The 13,234-nt window shown below is 41.9% G+C and overlaps 1 protein-coding gene across 4 annotated transcripts in view; it reads left to right on the forward strand.

Moving 5' to 3' along the window:
* LOC145351956 (transcription elongation regulator 1-like) overlaps positions 1 to 13,234 on the forward strand; it is a 121,924-nt gene that overhangs the window by 67,493 nt on the left and 41,197 nt on the right. For 2 of the 4 annotated variants that reach the window (XM_080201779.1, XM_080201783.1), the window contains exons 6-8: positions 5,327 to 5,356; positions 5,913 to 5,975; positions 8,643 to 8,840. In XM_080201779.1, coding sequence (XP_080057905.1) covers positions 5,327 to 5,356; positions 5,913 to 5,975; positions 8,643 to 8,840 — 291 coding nt within the window. The remainder of the gene's footprint in view (positions 1 to 5,326; positions 5,357 to 5,912; positions 5,976 to 8,642; positions 8,841 to 13,234) is intronic. The other 2 variants (XM_080201780.1, XM_080201782.1) reach the window with 2 other exon arrangements.

Below are 13,234 nucleotides of genomic sequence, written 5' to 3' on the forward strand. Positions count from 1 at the left end.
CAACAGTGATTTTATTTTGATAAACTGTTGTAACCTGAGCATTTTAAAACTAAGCAGTGATTAGCATTACCTGGACAAGTTTGAGTCTTGCTCCAACTTTGAGTGTTTTAGGCTTTGGCATATTAAGTCTTCACACGTTCTTTTGTTCCAGTTTGTGACTGACGCTGTAGTCATGCTAAAACATTCATTCCACTGGCACATTCTATAGACCTCGGAAGAAATTGAATATTGAAAAAGCTTCATATCCCATTTGTCCTGCTCTTTTCCCATAACCATGCAGTTTTTTCCTTTTTATATTTATAAATCCATTTCCCTTTTGAAAGTTTGAATCTGCTTCTGCCACCTTTCAAGGTTGCATTTAAAACAAAATCTGCTCATCTCTCCTTTGCTCCCTATACTTTAGACCGGTACCAAAGCTTTGGAAAACAGCCCTTATCTCCAAAAAGTTTCATTTGCTTTTTAAAAGGAAGGCAAAAGAAAGACAGCTGCTGAACAATGTAGTTCAGCAAAGATAATATACAACTTATATGGTTGGTGATGGAATTTCACAGGAAGGGCCATTGATGTGGTGATAAACTGACTTGGTTAGGCACACATAGCTGTGTCTTGCCTGTCAAGGATCACCAGCTACTGCCGATCACAAGGGTTTTGTTATTCACCCTTCCTTCAGCTATGTTCATAAGAGATTATTTCTGAAGTATGAACAAATTGAAGATAAGGAGCAGTCTCAGTTACAAAAAAAATTTCGAACGAATAATCGAAGTGTTACCATAAAATAATCTGGGGTGAATTTCTGGGCTTTTCTTCTGTAGAAACTCCATTCAATACCGTCATCTCTTGCTATGCTTATCCTGTGCATTACATTTTTCGATAATTCCGTGCTCACGAGACAGTAGTGTTTTCAGGCAGATCATGATACAAACAATAAGTGAGGTGGAACTTCACTTTTGTAACATTTCCTCTTATAACAGTAGCTTTAGGAATGCAAAACTTAATGGATTTAAATGTCTTTATGCATTTATTCAGTGCTGAGAAGTCTTAAATACAAAATATTTCTTCTCTGGTCATTGTTTATATCAAAATGTATCATTCGCTGGGCCGAGTTTTTCTTGAGGGAGCAAAACAAAATTTTCTATGCTTGGGCTGAGTATTTCCCGCATTTTCTGTTTTTATTAAGCATTTCCAGAATCTGCAATATTTTCATCTTTCTGCAGAGTGGTTTCCACTATCAGTCATCTCTGCCCATCAATCTTCTTATGATGTTGGCTCAAATCTGTCCTTTCTGTAGAACCATAGAACATTACAGCACAGAAACAGGCCTTTTAGCCCTTCTTGGCTGTGCCAAACCATTTTTCTGTCTAGTCCCACTGACCTGCAACTGGACCAAATCCCACCACACCCTTCTCACCCATGTACCTACCCACGTTTTTCTTAAATGATAAAAGTGAGCCTGCATTTACCACTTCATCTGGCAGCTCATTCCACACTCCCACCATTCTGTGTGAAGATGCATCCCCTAATATTCCCTTTAAACTTTCCCCCTTCGCCCTTAATCCATGTCCTCTAGTTTTTTTTCTCTCCTCCAGCCTCAGTGGGAAAAGCCCGCTTGCATTCACTCTATCTATACCCATCATAATTTTATACACCTCTATCAAATCTCCCCTCATTCTTCTATGCTCCAAGGAATAAAGTCCTTGTCTGCATTAAACTCCATCTGCCATTTCTTTCACTTGTGTTTGTGCATAATCTCAGTCACATGCTTGGAAATGCAAATTACTCTGCTACCAGGTTGCCAACGATATTGTTGAGTCTTACGTGACAATTCTATGGAAACGGGCCTGAATGCAGACAAAACTGGAATTAGCATTAATTTTAACCAGGAGGCAGAGCTATAGAAATGTACTTAATTGCTTAGATTTTGTGATTGGTGAATGAATAGCACTCACCAAATGGCCTCTTCTGTACCGTAGGGATTCTCTGAAAGGAAACTTTGGTGGACATGTTTACAGACTTGGCTGATGTTTGAGCTAAAAATTATGTTTGCACTCACCTGCAGAATTTCTGTGAGCCTTTTCACCGTAATTGTATAATTGAGGTTGTTAGAAAGCCAAAACAGCTGGGTACTCTCTACAAGAAGCACATTGAAGAATTCTTCCTTTGGTGCACTGCACGGGGCAGCATGGTGGCACAGTGGTTAGCACTGTGCCTCATAGTGCCAGGGACCCAAGTTCGATTCCCATCTTGGGTCACTCTCCGTGTGGAGTTTGCAAATTGTCCCCGTGTCTGCGTGGATTTCCTTGGGGTGCTCCAGTTTTCTCCCACAATCCAAACATGTGCAAGTTAGGTTAGGTGGATTGGCCATGCTAAATTGCCCCTTAGTGTCAAGGGGAGCTAGCGAGGGCAAATGCATGGGGTTATTGGGATAGGGCCTGGGTGGGATTGTGGTCGGCGCAGGCTCAACGAGAATTGGCAGCTTCCTGCACTATAGGATTATACATGTGTATCTGTGATTGTAAACTAGGAAGTCTAAGAATATTCAATGGGAAATGGATGGATAAAGATAGGATTCAGAGAGAAATAAGGGAGGTCGAAATAAATGTCAATTATTCTTAAAACTCCCAACAATTAATATATGAAGGAATGAGAATCCACCACTTGTAAAAAAAAATAAATTTTCCGTATCACGGAGCTCATTTAGCAGGGCAGTAATTAAATTAATTAATCTGGTGTGACTTGTGCATAATTGATGTGACTTCAGACCTTTCCATATATTTTGATGCCAAGTCTCTTGAAGTGCCTCTAACACAAAGCTTCTGGAAGACCAGAGCAACTCGGATGGCCATTTCCTTATTTATACATTTAATCGCACAAGTGCAGATGCAAGAACTTGCTAAACAGTTTATTCCTGAACAATGGAGAGCACTGATAGCCTCACAGTACTGTTACTGCAAAATCCTGGCAACGTGTTCTCAATGGGGCTAATGATGTTAAAGTTCTGGGATAATATAAAGCGTAACAAATGCCCCAAGTCAAAAATTCTTTTAAAAATAAATTTACTCTGGCCACAGTGCTTGTTCCCAGGAAATTTGGGGCAACATGAACCAAAAGGCTTGTTTTGAAATGTGACTCTGCAATATTTTAATTTTTCAGAATTGAGCCATTTTAAAAAAAATGCCAAGCTAGGGTAGTAGTACTATTACGTTTGGCCTCTGAAGCCCGAGGATAGGGAGAATGAACATCAGTCACAGTTTAATCCTGATTAATATTGTGACTGAGCCAGGAATGTGCTGCTGTGACATCTGGTGAGGAGACTGTAATGCCAGATAATTTTCCAATGCTCCATGCCCAAACCATGCAGAACATGTGACTCAGCTGAGGTTACAAGAGGGCTGTTTTGCATTGGACTGTATTCCTGCAAGGGTTTATCATATTTAGTGAGGTACTGGGAAAACATGGGAGTATAACATACAATTATTGGATCTTGGAGAAAATGCTTTAATTAGAAGAGCTGTAAACAAAAAAAAATTGAAGTGTTTTGCTTCAGTGAGGTATAAACATTTCTTAATACTCTGAAAAAGCAGTCACTTATCTGTAGTATGTAAATAGTTACAACCTGAAACCTGGAGCAAAAAGCAAAATCTGTTTCAGCTGGGCATTCTATCACAAACCAGCAGATGGCAATGACTACTAATAAATCTGCCTGATGTTTTTGCCTTCCTTTGCTGCTTATATAGAAGAACCCACCGACTGCTTTTACCCCCCACCTTGTCTCCCCCCTGCCCCCCACAACATCTCAAGGGTGCTCAACATTTAACTGAGAGGGAGGGACCATGGTGCAAACAGAATAATACTATCGCTACAGGAACTACTAGCAATTTTTCCAGAACAAGGCTGTAATAATTGATTTAATTTGAGATGAATTTTCATATCATTGGTTTTTGTTTAATTTATGCTATAAACTGAGATTTCTTGAGTGCTGATGGTTTATTTGGATGTGGATGCCTCGTTTGAAGTTGTGCTCCATAATTTAAAAGAGACAATTAACGTTCACTTAAAATGTGAGTTGAAGAAGAATCTGGAAGGCCAGTCTTCACGGATGAAGACCAGAGAGGGGATTTGATGGTAAAAGGACAACAAGGAGATCCATAAGTTGTTTCAAAAATGACTGTGAAGTTGAATTTTAGCAGTTGATATAGCGTTAATCATCATTGCCAACGTCTTGGTAATTTTGTTGATCGGTGTTATTTATTTTGAATGTACAATGCATGAGCTGAAAACTCGCCTAAATTAAAATGGTCGTTCCAGGGAGATAGGAGTTGTGCCTTGACCTGATGTCAGTTTGATGATTGAGGAACATTATTGTATTGCATTCCCTGGGGCCTGTTCCAAGTTACATGGGGAAAAACACAATTCAAATTGTACTTCATTCAGATGTGTAATTTCTGCAACAGCGTTCCTCACCCTAATGGACAAACATTTAGTTCACCTGGTTATGGTTTAAAGAAAAATGAAGCAAGCGCTTCTTTTCAAACATGGAGAATGTTGAGCATTTTTCTGAGGTTGTGCCAGATATACTTAGCTGCATTTAAGCGTTTGTACTAGCTTCCCAGTGACTTAGTGACAGTTCAGTGCCATACACGCTCCAGGGATGTCACGTGTGCATTGTGTTCACTGATGCTGTCGGGTACGCTGATCGAATGAAGTCCTCCCTTTTGATGCTTCAGAAGGAGAAAAATCCCCTGATGCCTATTGTTGCTGAAAATTAGACACTTTAGATGTCAGTTGAGATTATAGTGAAGTTCAACTTTGTCCTCAATTGAATGGCATGATAACACTGACGAGGCTGTGACACTCAAAACACCTAACACCTGTGGGAAGTTAAGCCCAGGCGAGTGACTTTAAGGAAGAAGGGGAATGCACAGTCTGTCGAGGCTCAGGATCTAAGCATCTGGCAAAAGTACTGATTTTAATTTGATAAACTTTCCCGAACGTACTTGAAAGTAAATTTATCTGTTTAAATAAGCATTTTTTTTAGTGAGAGATTGACTTTGTCGGTGCATATATTTGGAAGGATTTCAATCTGTCTCCTGCTGAGTTGAATTGGGATCAGTGGGGGATAAATTGACTCTAGCTTAGTTTAAAGCTGCATTATACTTCATGATGTTTTTGATTTTTATTTGTTTTACTTCTAATGTATACGTATATTCTTAGTCAATTGGATTTAGGCATGTGCGCCTATTAATGTTCTGTAATGTATTCTTTCTGTACATTATCTGAGAGATTCATTTGTTAATTCCTGAGGATGTACCTGTGTCAATTCTTGCAGGTTTACAAGTACAGTCTACTCCACTTACCTGTAAGTGCATACCTCAGTTAAGTGTCTTTTTATGTTCCTTTTTAACAAGCCAAAATTTCCTCCATTTCATAGGAAACCTGTGGTGTTAATGTTCGTAAAATTCACAGCAAATTTTACTTAATTATGTGTCCCCTTCAGATGCATATGATGTAGATAAATGGTCCCAATTTTCAGTGCTGTTACTTTGTTCAGTTTAGTTCAGGCAATGCGAAGATCGTATGCTTTCCCAGATTGTAAATGTATGATATGTTAATCATTTTTTAATGCCATGATGTACACAAGTTTGTGTTCCTTTTAAATGTATACTTGGGATAAGTGTGTACATGTCATGGGAACACACACTACTACTGAAGCCCCTAGTGTGACTTTCCATTTCAGACAATCAAAAGAACAAGTTAGTGTGCAGAATTTTTCCCTCTGCAATGTTGTACTGTGTTTTTCCAACTGATGATCTAAATGAGGAATTGGAACATGTTTTTAACTATAATGCAGCTTTAAAATCGTAACAGCTGACACCTATCTTTTCTCCAACACGCTTGCTTATCCATTCTTACAGGTGTAGCAATGATGCAAATAGTCAGCTGCCCGTATGTAAAGACAGTCACTACCGCCAAGAACGGTAATATTTTATCTTGGTCCTTTCTGTCTTATTAGTGGCATGATATTTGAATGTTATGATTTTATTTTAGTTGTCCAACTAAATACCTATGCCCAAACCTCTGGCTTTATTTTGAGCTAGCATTATCCAAATATTCCATCAAAAATGATCATTACTTTGGGAAATTTATTTGAAGTAGCTTGGATATCGCCATGCTCGGCCAGTACCCAGGATTGCTGGGGCTGGAGATGGAGTATTTCATGTGCAGATTCCCAACTAGCTTTGCTTTTATTGTATCTGGTTCATTTGTTTGTGCTTATGTAAAGCCTTCCTTCATCCACGTAGCTGCGCCATCTGTGTTGACCAATGCTTGTGTGTGCAAAATCTCTTTCCTCATGCAAAGTAGTCAGTTTGCATGCATGCCTATGAGTGCTATCCCATAACCTCGCTCAGTAACTTTGTTCTGCAATTTCTTATGGTTTGTTTGCTTCACTTTTTAATTAATGTAGCTTAAACAATACAACATGAATCCAAGTTGAAAGAAAGAGAAGTCCTATTTGATTGTTGTTACATGTGGAGAGTGTTTCCAACTGGACAAAGGCTTTTCGTGTCAGAAGTTGGAGGTGTCTCTCCTGAACTTCTAGATTTCAGGATTCCACCACCTTGTCCAGCTTTTTACCTTTTTGGTGAACAAGGATTTTGTTGCACCACTGGCTCTGGTTTGTATAATCCTATACAGTGAGCAAAAATCTCCAACAAATAATTCCAGAGTTCTCAGCCCTGTCTTATTGTTAGGATCCATTATTTCCAAGTACGTTATTATTATGGGGGAAGCAGGTTGCTGGATTGCACAAAAGTTTCGTAGCATGGCATTGGGCAATACTGCATCATGTGTTCTGAAACTTATCTATTTTGGGCATTTTAGCACTTGCTGGCTTTGAATGCCCTTCAAAGTCACAGTTCCTTGAGCATCCAGAGCATGCAATGATGGATTGTAATGATCCTATACACAAACATAAAGACAAGGATAACGCCAGTATTATGAAAAGTAGCTTGTGTGCATGAACAGACTAGAGAGATCTGGTTTATCTGCTGAATGCAGGCCATAGAACCTTTTTCAGAAGATGTTGGGGTAATTTATATTCAATGTTATATGCAAAGAGAAAACAAATTTCAAGTCTTAAGCTTTGGCATATGACTGGTGACCTACATGATGCCTTCAGTTTAATTGTAGAAAGTTTGGGGATCATGAGACAAATGAAACGAAGTGAGAACTCATTATCTTTCACAAGGATTGAGAATTGAACTTTGGTTTCCCCAACAAGATGCAGTTGAAATTGAGAGATGATGTCCTATCTGGCTTTCCAATTATTCCAGAATAATAGTTTCCTGCTGAGTGTAATGTTCACATCTTTTGTGGCTTAAGTAACTTTTGAATTGAATTCAGGGAATGAGTGTACTGCTTACTGTGTAGTGTTACTTCATTTTGAAAATCCACATGTATGAAATGATAATTTAGAGGAAAGTGAAAATTACAAATGACACACAATAAAATACAATTAACTTCTGTCAGCAAGTTAAATTCAAATAATTAAACACTTGTTCCATTGCAACTTGAAGTATCATACAGTACCTCAAAATTTTGATACACCATCTGCTTTTCTCCGTTCATGATCAAAAAGCTTACGCTAAAATCACAAATTAAAATGAAGGCAGAGGTCTCATTTTAATAAATAAAAGCCTTTGTATATGCAACACGTTTAAACTACATTCATTTAGAGATCAAATAGTATTTTTGATATGTTAATTATTTTTCTGTGAGGGGTTGGATGGCTAGATAAAACTTGGAGTGAAATGATAGATCAGAATCTGTACTCAGGAAATAAAACAGTTGAACATTGTTCAGAATGTAATTATGGGCAATTGTTTAAAAGTTGATGACAGCTTTTTTTTTAAAGTTTTATGTCGCTTTAACATTTTAACAATTACCTTGGTGCAGACCCATCGACCTAAGGTGACTTTGAACTAAAGGAAACAAGTTTGTTTGAAATTGCTTCTGAATAACGTTCGACTCCCTTACTTCCAGGCTGTATAACACAGATTCTGATCTGTCGTTTCACTCCACATATTTCATCTTGCCAGCTGTGGGATGAATCTTAAAGCAGTTGTTCACGCTGTTTGTGCAGCATTAAGTGAAAAATGTGATTAGACTGAAAAAAATCCAAAAGCTAATAATGGAGATTGCAGAAAGGGTATCAAAACCATTATTTCCATCTGAAAGGATTTTTACCACAGCTATTTTCTTCTCCCTGAGAGATTTTATTTGGAACTTAGTTGATCTTGCAGTAGTAATGTTACAAGGGACGACTTCTTAGTAATGACTGAATCCCACTAAAACCAGCAAAGATAACGATTATCCTGACAGCAAGCACTCGTCAAATAATAAATTGATTTAAACATATTAGAGGGGAGAGGTAAAGCTGTGGGGAACAAAGATCGTCACTTTTTGGAAGCTTGGAAATATAGGTTTGCTGCCTGTGTATATTTTTCTGGGGTGGGCAATGAAACTAAAATTTTGATCCTAAACCTTTGAGATTAGATTCCCCTCTGCCCCCGTTTTGTTTTGCTCTGATTAAAAAATGTGGTCATTGTGGTATAGTTTGAACATGATATGTTCTCCTTTTTCAGGTATGTTACCCGGAATGGCCCCACCTATGGTGCCGATGTTACCTCCACAGGTTACAATAGCATCTTCTGTCACCCTTCCTGGAGGTATCCCAGGCTCTGAATGGACAGAATATAAAACTGGTGATGGAAAAACCTATTATTATAACAACCGGACTTTAGAATCCACATGGGAGAAACCGCAGGAGCTCAAAGAAAAAGGTAATGAGTCATAAATTTCCAAAAGTAAGGCTATTGCCCCTATACTTTGTATCAACACCTATCTCTTGCTGAAGCTTTTCAGTTCCTTCTAAAATACTGTTTTGTGATTACGGTGTCATCATTGGCATCTGTGACAAGTGGACATAATTTATGAAACAGACTTGTTGACAAACCTTGGAGGGCAGTTCAAAAACTGGGGCACTGTGGCTCACTGAGCAAGGGCCACTAGGTATCACTGGTGATCAGGGATGCTAAAAGATTTTCCCCTCTCTAACTCTCAGCACTGAGATCAATTGTGGCACCATCAGTTGCTACTTGTGATGACACCTGTTCTTCCTGCCTTAATACACCATGCAGTGCTTTTATTCTCTGGGTCATTGAATGGGAAAGGTGTGCATCAGGTGCTAAGTGGAAAGGATAATTGGGTCCTCCAGTAAGTTGAGAAAAATGAGAAATTTCACCTCAGTTAATACAGTCAAATAAGATTGCTCATCCTGAAGCAAACCGTGCCCATAATGAAGAAGACCAGGACAGTTTTTAGGCTTCAGCTGACAATTGGCTAGTGTCAGGAATGATCATCTCCAAACCCAGTCTATCATGCAAGCCAGCCTCCCATCCATTGACTCTGTCTATACTTGGCATACCTCGGAAAAGCAGCCAGCATAATCAAGGACCTCACGGACCCCAGACATCTCTTCCACCACCTTCCATCTGGAAAAAGATACATATGTTTGAGGTCATGTTTCAACCAACTCAAGAACAGCTTCTTCCCTGCTGCCATCAGACATTTGAATATCTGATGACAGTAGGAAATTTTTTATATTAAGTTGATCTTTCTCTACACAATAGCGATGACTGGAACACTACATTCTGCATCCTCTCCTTTCCAAAGGACAACCCAGCACGGGAAACAGGCCCTTCGGCCCAACGAGCCTGCGCCGCCGCATCACCCTACACCTATTCTACCCTGCGTGTCTACGAATGGAACCCCTAACTTAGCCAAATTCAGGGGAGAATAGTGTCAATTTGGTAAACCAATCAGCCTAAGAGCACATCTTTGGGGTGTGGGAGGAAACCGGAGCGCCCGGAGGAAACCCACGCAACCACAGGGAGAATGCACAAACTCCCACAGACACAGGCCCAAATCCGTGTATCTGCACAGCCAGCAGTGCTAGTCACCGAGGTGTTGCAGCGCCCATCTACCGGTCCACGATCAAGCACACACACCGACACGAAGTACTAGGCCACTCCTGGAACCTCCAAGAGCAGCCCACGCACGACCCACTGTGTGCATGCCCCTCGTTTGACAACGAGGTGGACCTCCACCTGCGGAATAAAAAGACAAAAACGTTAACTTAGAAGTCTGCATTTTCGGTGTCTCCCGGGGTTCTGACCTTATTTAATAGCCCCTACTATAACCCTCCATCCTTGTTTCACTCATGTGTCTGTCTAACTGAACCTTAAATGAGTCCAACGTTCCTGCCTCCACCACCCTCCTCGGTAGCACGTTCCATACCCCCACAACTCTCTGCGTAAAGAACCTTCCTCTCACATCCAAATTATACCTCTCCCCCCCCCTCACCCTTAAATCATGACCTCTCGTATTTGTACCCAGTCTAGGGAGCAGTCTCTCACTATTGACTCTGTCTATTCACTTCAGTATCTTATATACCTCTATCATGTCCCCCCTCAACCTCTGTCTTTCCAAGGAGAAAAGTCCCAGTTTCTCCAACCTTTCCTCGTACCCCAGCCCCTCCATGCCAGGCAACATCCTGGTAAACCTCCTCTGAACCCTCCTCCAGAGCCTCCACGTCCTTCCAGTAGTAAGGTGACCAGAACTGGACGCAGTACTCCAAATGCGGTCTAACCAACGTTCTATACAACTGAAGCATTAGACGGCAGCTTTTATACTCTCTACCCCTACCTATAAAGGCTAGCATTCCATAAGCCTTCCTAACAACCTTCTCCACTTGTGTCGCAACCTTCATGGATTTGTGAACCTGCACTCCCAGGTCCCTCTGTATGTCTATACTCCTAATCGGTCTACCTTTTATCACATAGCTCCTCTCTGCATTATTCCTTCCAAAATGCATCACCTCGCATTTGTCAGGATTAAATTCCATCTGCCACCTATCTGCCCAATGCACCAACCTATCTATATCCTGTTGTATCACCTGACGTTCCACTTCAGTACCCGCCAATCCTGCCATCTTGGTGTCATCTGCAAACTTGCTGATCACACTACCTACGCTCTCTTCCAAGTCATTTATGTATACTACAAAGAGGAGAGGTCCCAGTACTGAGCCCTGCGGCACACCACTGGTCACTGGCCTCCAGCCCGAAAAGGTCCCCTCCACAACTACCCTCTGTCTCCTATTGCCCAGCCAGTTCTCAATCCACCTAGCTACCTGACCTCGTATCCCATACGCCTTAACCTTTTCTAACAGCCTACCATGAGGGACTTTGTCAAACGCCTTACTGAAATCCATATAGATGACATCAACGGCTCTCCCATCGTCAACCGTTTTTGTCACCTCCTCGGAGAATTCCACCAGATTCATAAGAACATAAGAAATAGGAGCAAGAGTAGGCCATCTGGTCCTTCGAGCCTGCCCCGCCATTCAATAAGATCATGGCTGATCTGTCGTGGCTCAGTTCCACATTCCCGCCCTCTCCCCATAACCCCTAATCCCCTCTCTTATCAAAAACCCATCAACCCGCTTCTTAAAAATATTTAGCGAGGTAGCCTCCACCACTTCAACGGGCAGAGAATTCCAGAGGTTCACCACCCTTTGAGTGAAGAAGTTCTTCCTCAACTCCGTTCTAAACCGCCCCCCCCCCCGCTTTATTTTGAGGCTGTGCCCCCTAGTCCTACTGTCCTTTCTGAGCGGGGAGAGTCTCTCCACCTCTATCCTATCCATCCCATTCATCATCTTATACGTCTCAATGAGATCTCCCCTCATTCTTCTGAACTCTAACGAGTACAAGCCTAGTTTATTCAGCCTCTCCTCATAGCTCAACCCCCTCAACTCTGGCATCAGCCTAGTAAACCTCCTCTGCACTCCCCCCAAGGCCAAAATATCCTTGCGTAAGTACGGCGCCCAAAACTGCACACAGTACTCCAGCTGCGGCCTCACCAATGCCCTATATAGCCGCAGCAAGACCTCCCTACTTTTATATTCAATCCCCCTCGCTAAGAAGGCCAGCATCCCATTCGCCTTCCTGACCACCTGCTGCACCTGCAAGCTGGGTTTTTGCGACTCATGCACAAGGACCCCGAGATCCCTCTGCACCGTCGCCTGCTGCAGTTTTTCTCCACGTAAGTAATAATCCTTCCTACCATTATTCCTACCAAAGTGGACCACCTCGCACTTGCCAACATTAAATTCCACTTGCCAGTTCCTGGCCCATTCGCCCAGCCTATCTAGATCCTTCTGCAGACTCTCCACACCCTCCGCACAATTTGCCTTTCCACCAATCTTGGTGTCATCAGCAAATTTCGACACCATACACTCGGTTCCCTCCTCCAGATCATCTATATAAATGGTAAATAGCTGAGGCCCCAGCACCGACCCCTGAGGCACTCCACTAGTCACCATCCGCCAATCTGAATAGCACCCATTGACCCCCACTCTCTGCCTCCTATTTGACAACCAGTCCTCTATCCACGCTAACACCCTACCCCCAACTCCATGTCCCCTGACCTTCTGCAATAACCTCTTGTGAGGTACCTTGTCAAACGCCTTCTGAAAATCAAGAAAGACCACATCCACCGGCTCTCCTCTATCCACCGCCCTAGAAGCATCCTCATAGAGCTCCAGTAAGTTTGTCAGACATGACTTCCCCTTAACGAAACCGTGCTGCGTCTGCTCTATCAAGCAATTCCCCTCAAGATGCCTCGCTATTTCCTCCTTGATGATGGATTCTAACATTTTACCTACAACAGACGTTAAACTAACCGGCCTATAATTCCCCGCCTTTTGCCTGGCACCCTTCTTAAACAACGGCGTAACATTAGCCGTTTTCCAATCTTCCGGCACTTCCCCGGAATCCAGCAACGCCTGGAAAATAACCACCAAGGCATCCACTATCACTTCCGCCATTTCTTTCAGAACCCTTGGATGCATTCCATCCGGTCCTGGGGACTTGTCCACAATCAGCCCCTCCAGTCTGTCGAGCACCACCTCTCTAGTAACAGCAATGTCATCGAGACCCTCCAGTCCTACCACCTTTCCATCTCTAACACCTGGCAAATTATTCACGTCCTCCTCTGTGAAGACCGAAACAAAAAAGTCATTCAAGACCTCAGCCATTTCCCCATCCCCTACCACTAAGTCCCCCTTCTCATCCTCTCAGGGTCCAACGTTCACCCTAGCCAGCCTCTTCCTTTTTAT

The sequence above is a fragment of the Carcharhinus amblyrhynchos genome, chromosome 13 (genome assembly GCF_965287045.1).
Source record: "Carcharhinus amblyrhynchos chromosome 13, sCarAmb.v2.hapA, whole genome shotgun sequence".
Lineage (NCBI taxonomy): Eukaryota > Metazoa > Chordata > Chondrichthyes > Carcharhiniformes > Carcharhinidae > Carcharhinus > Carcharhinus amblyrhynchos.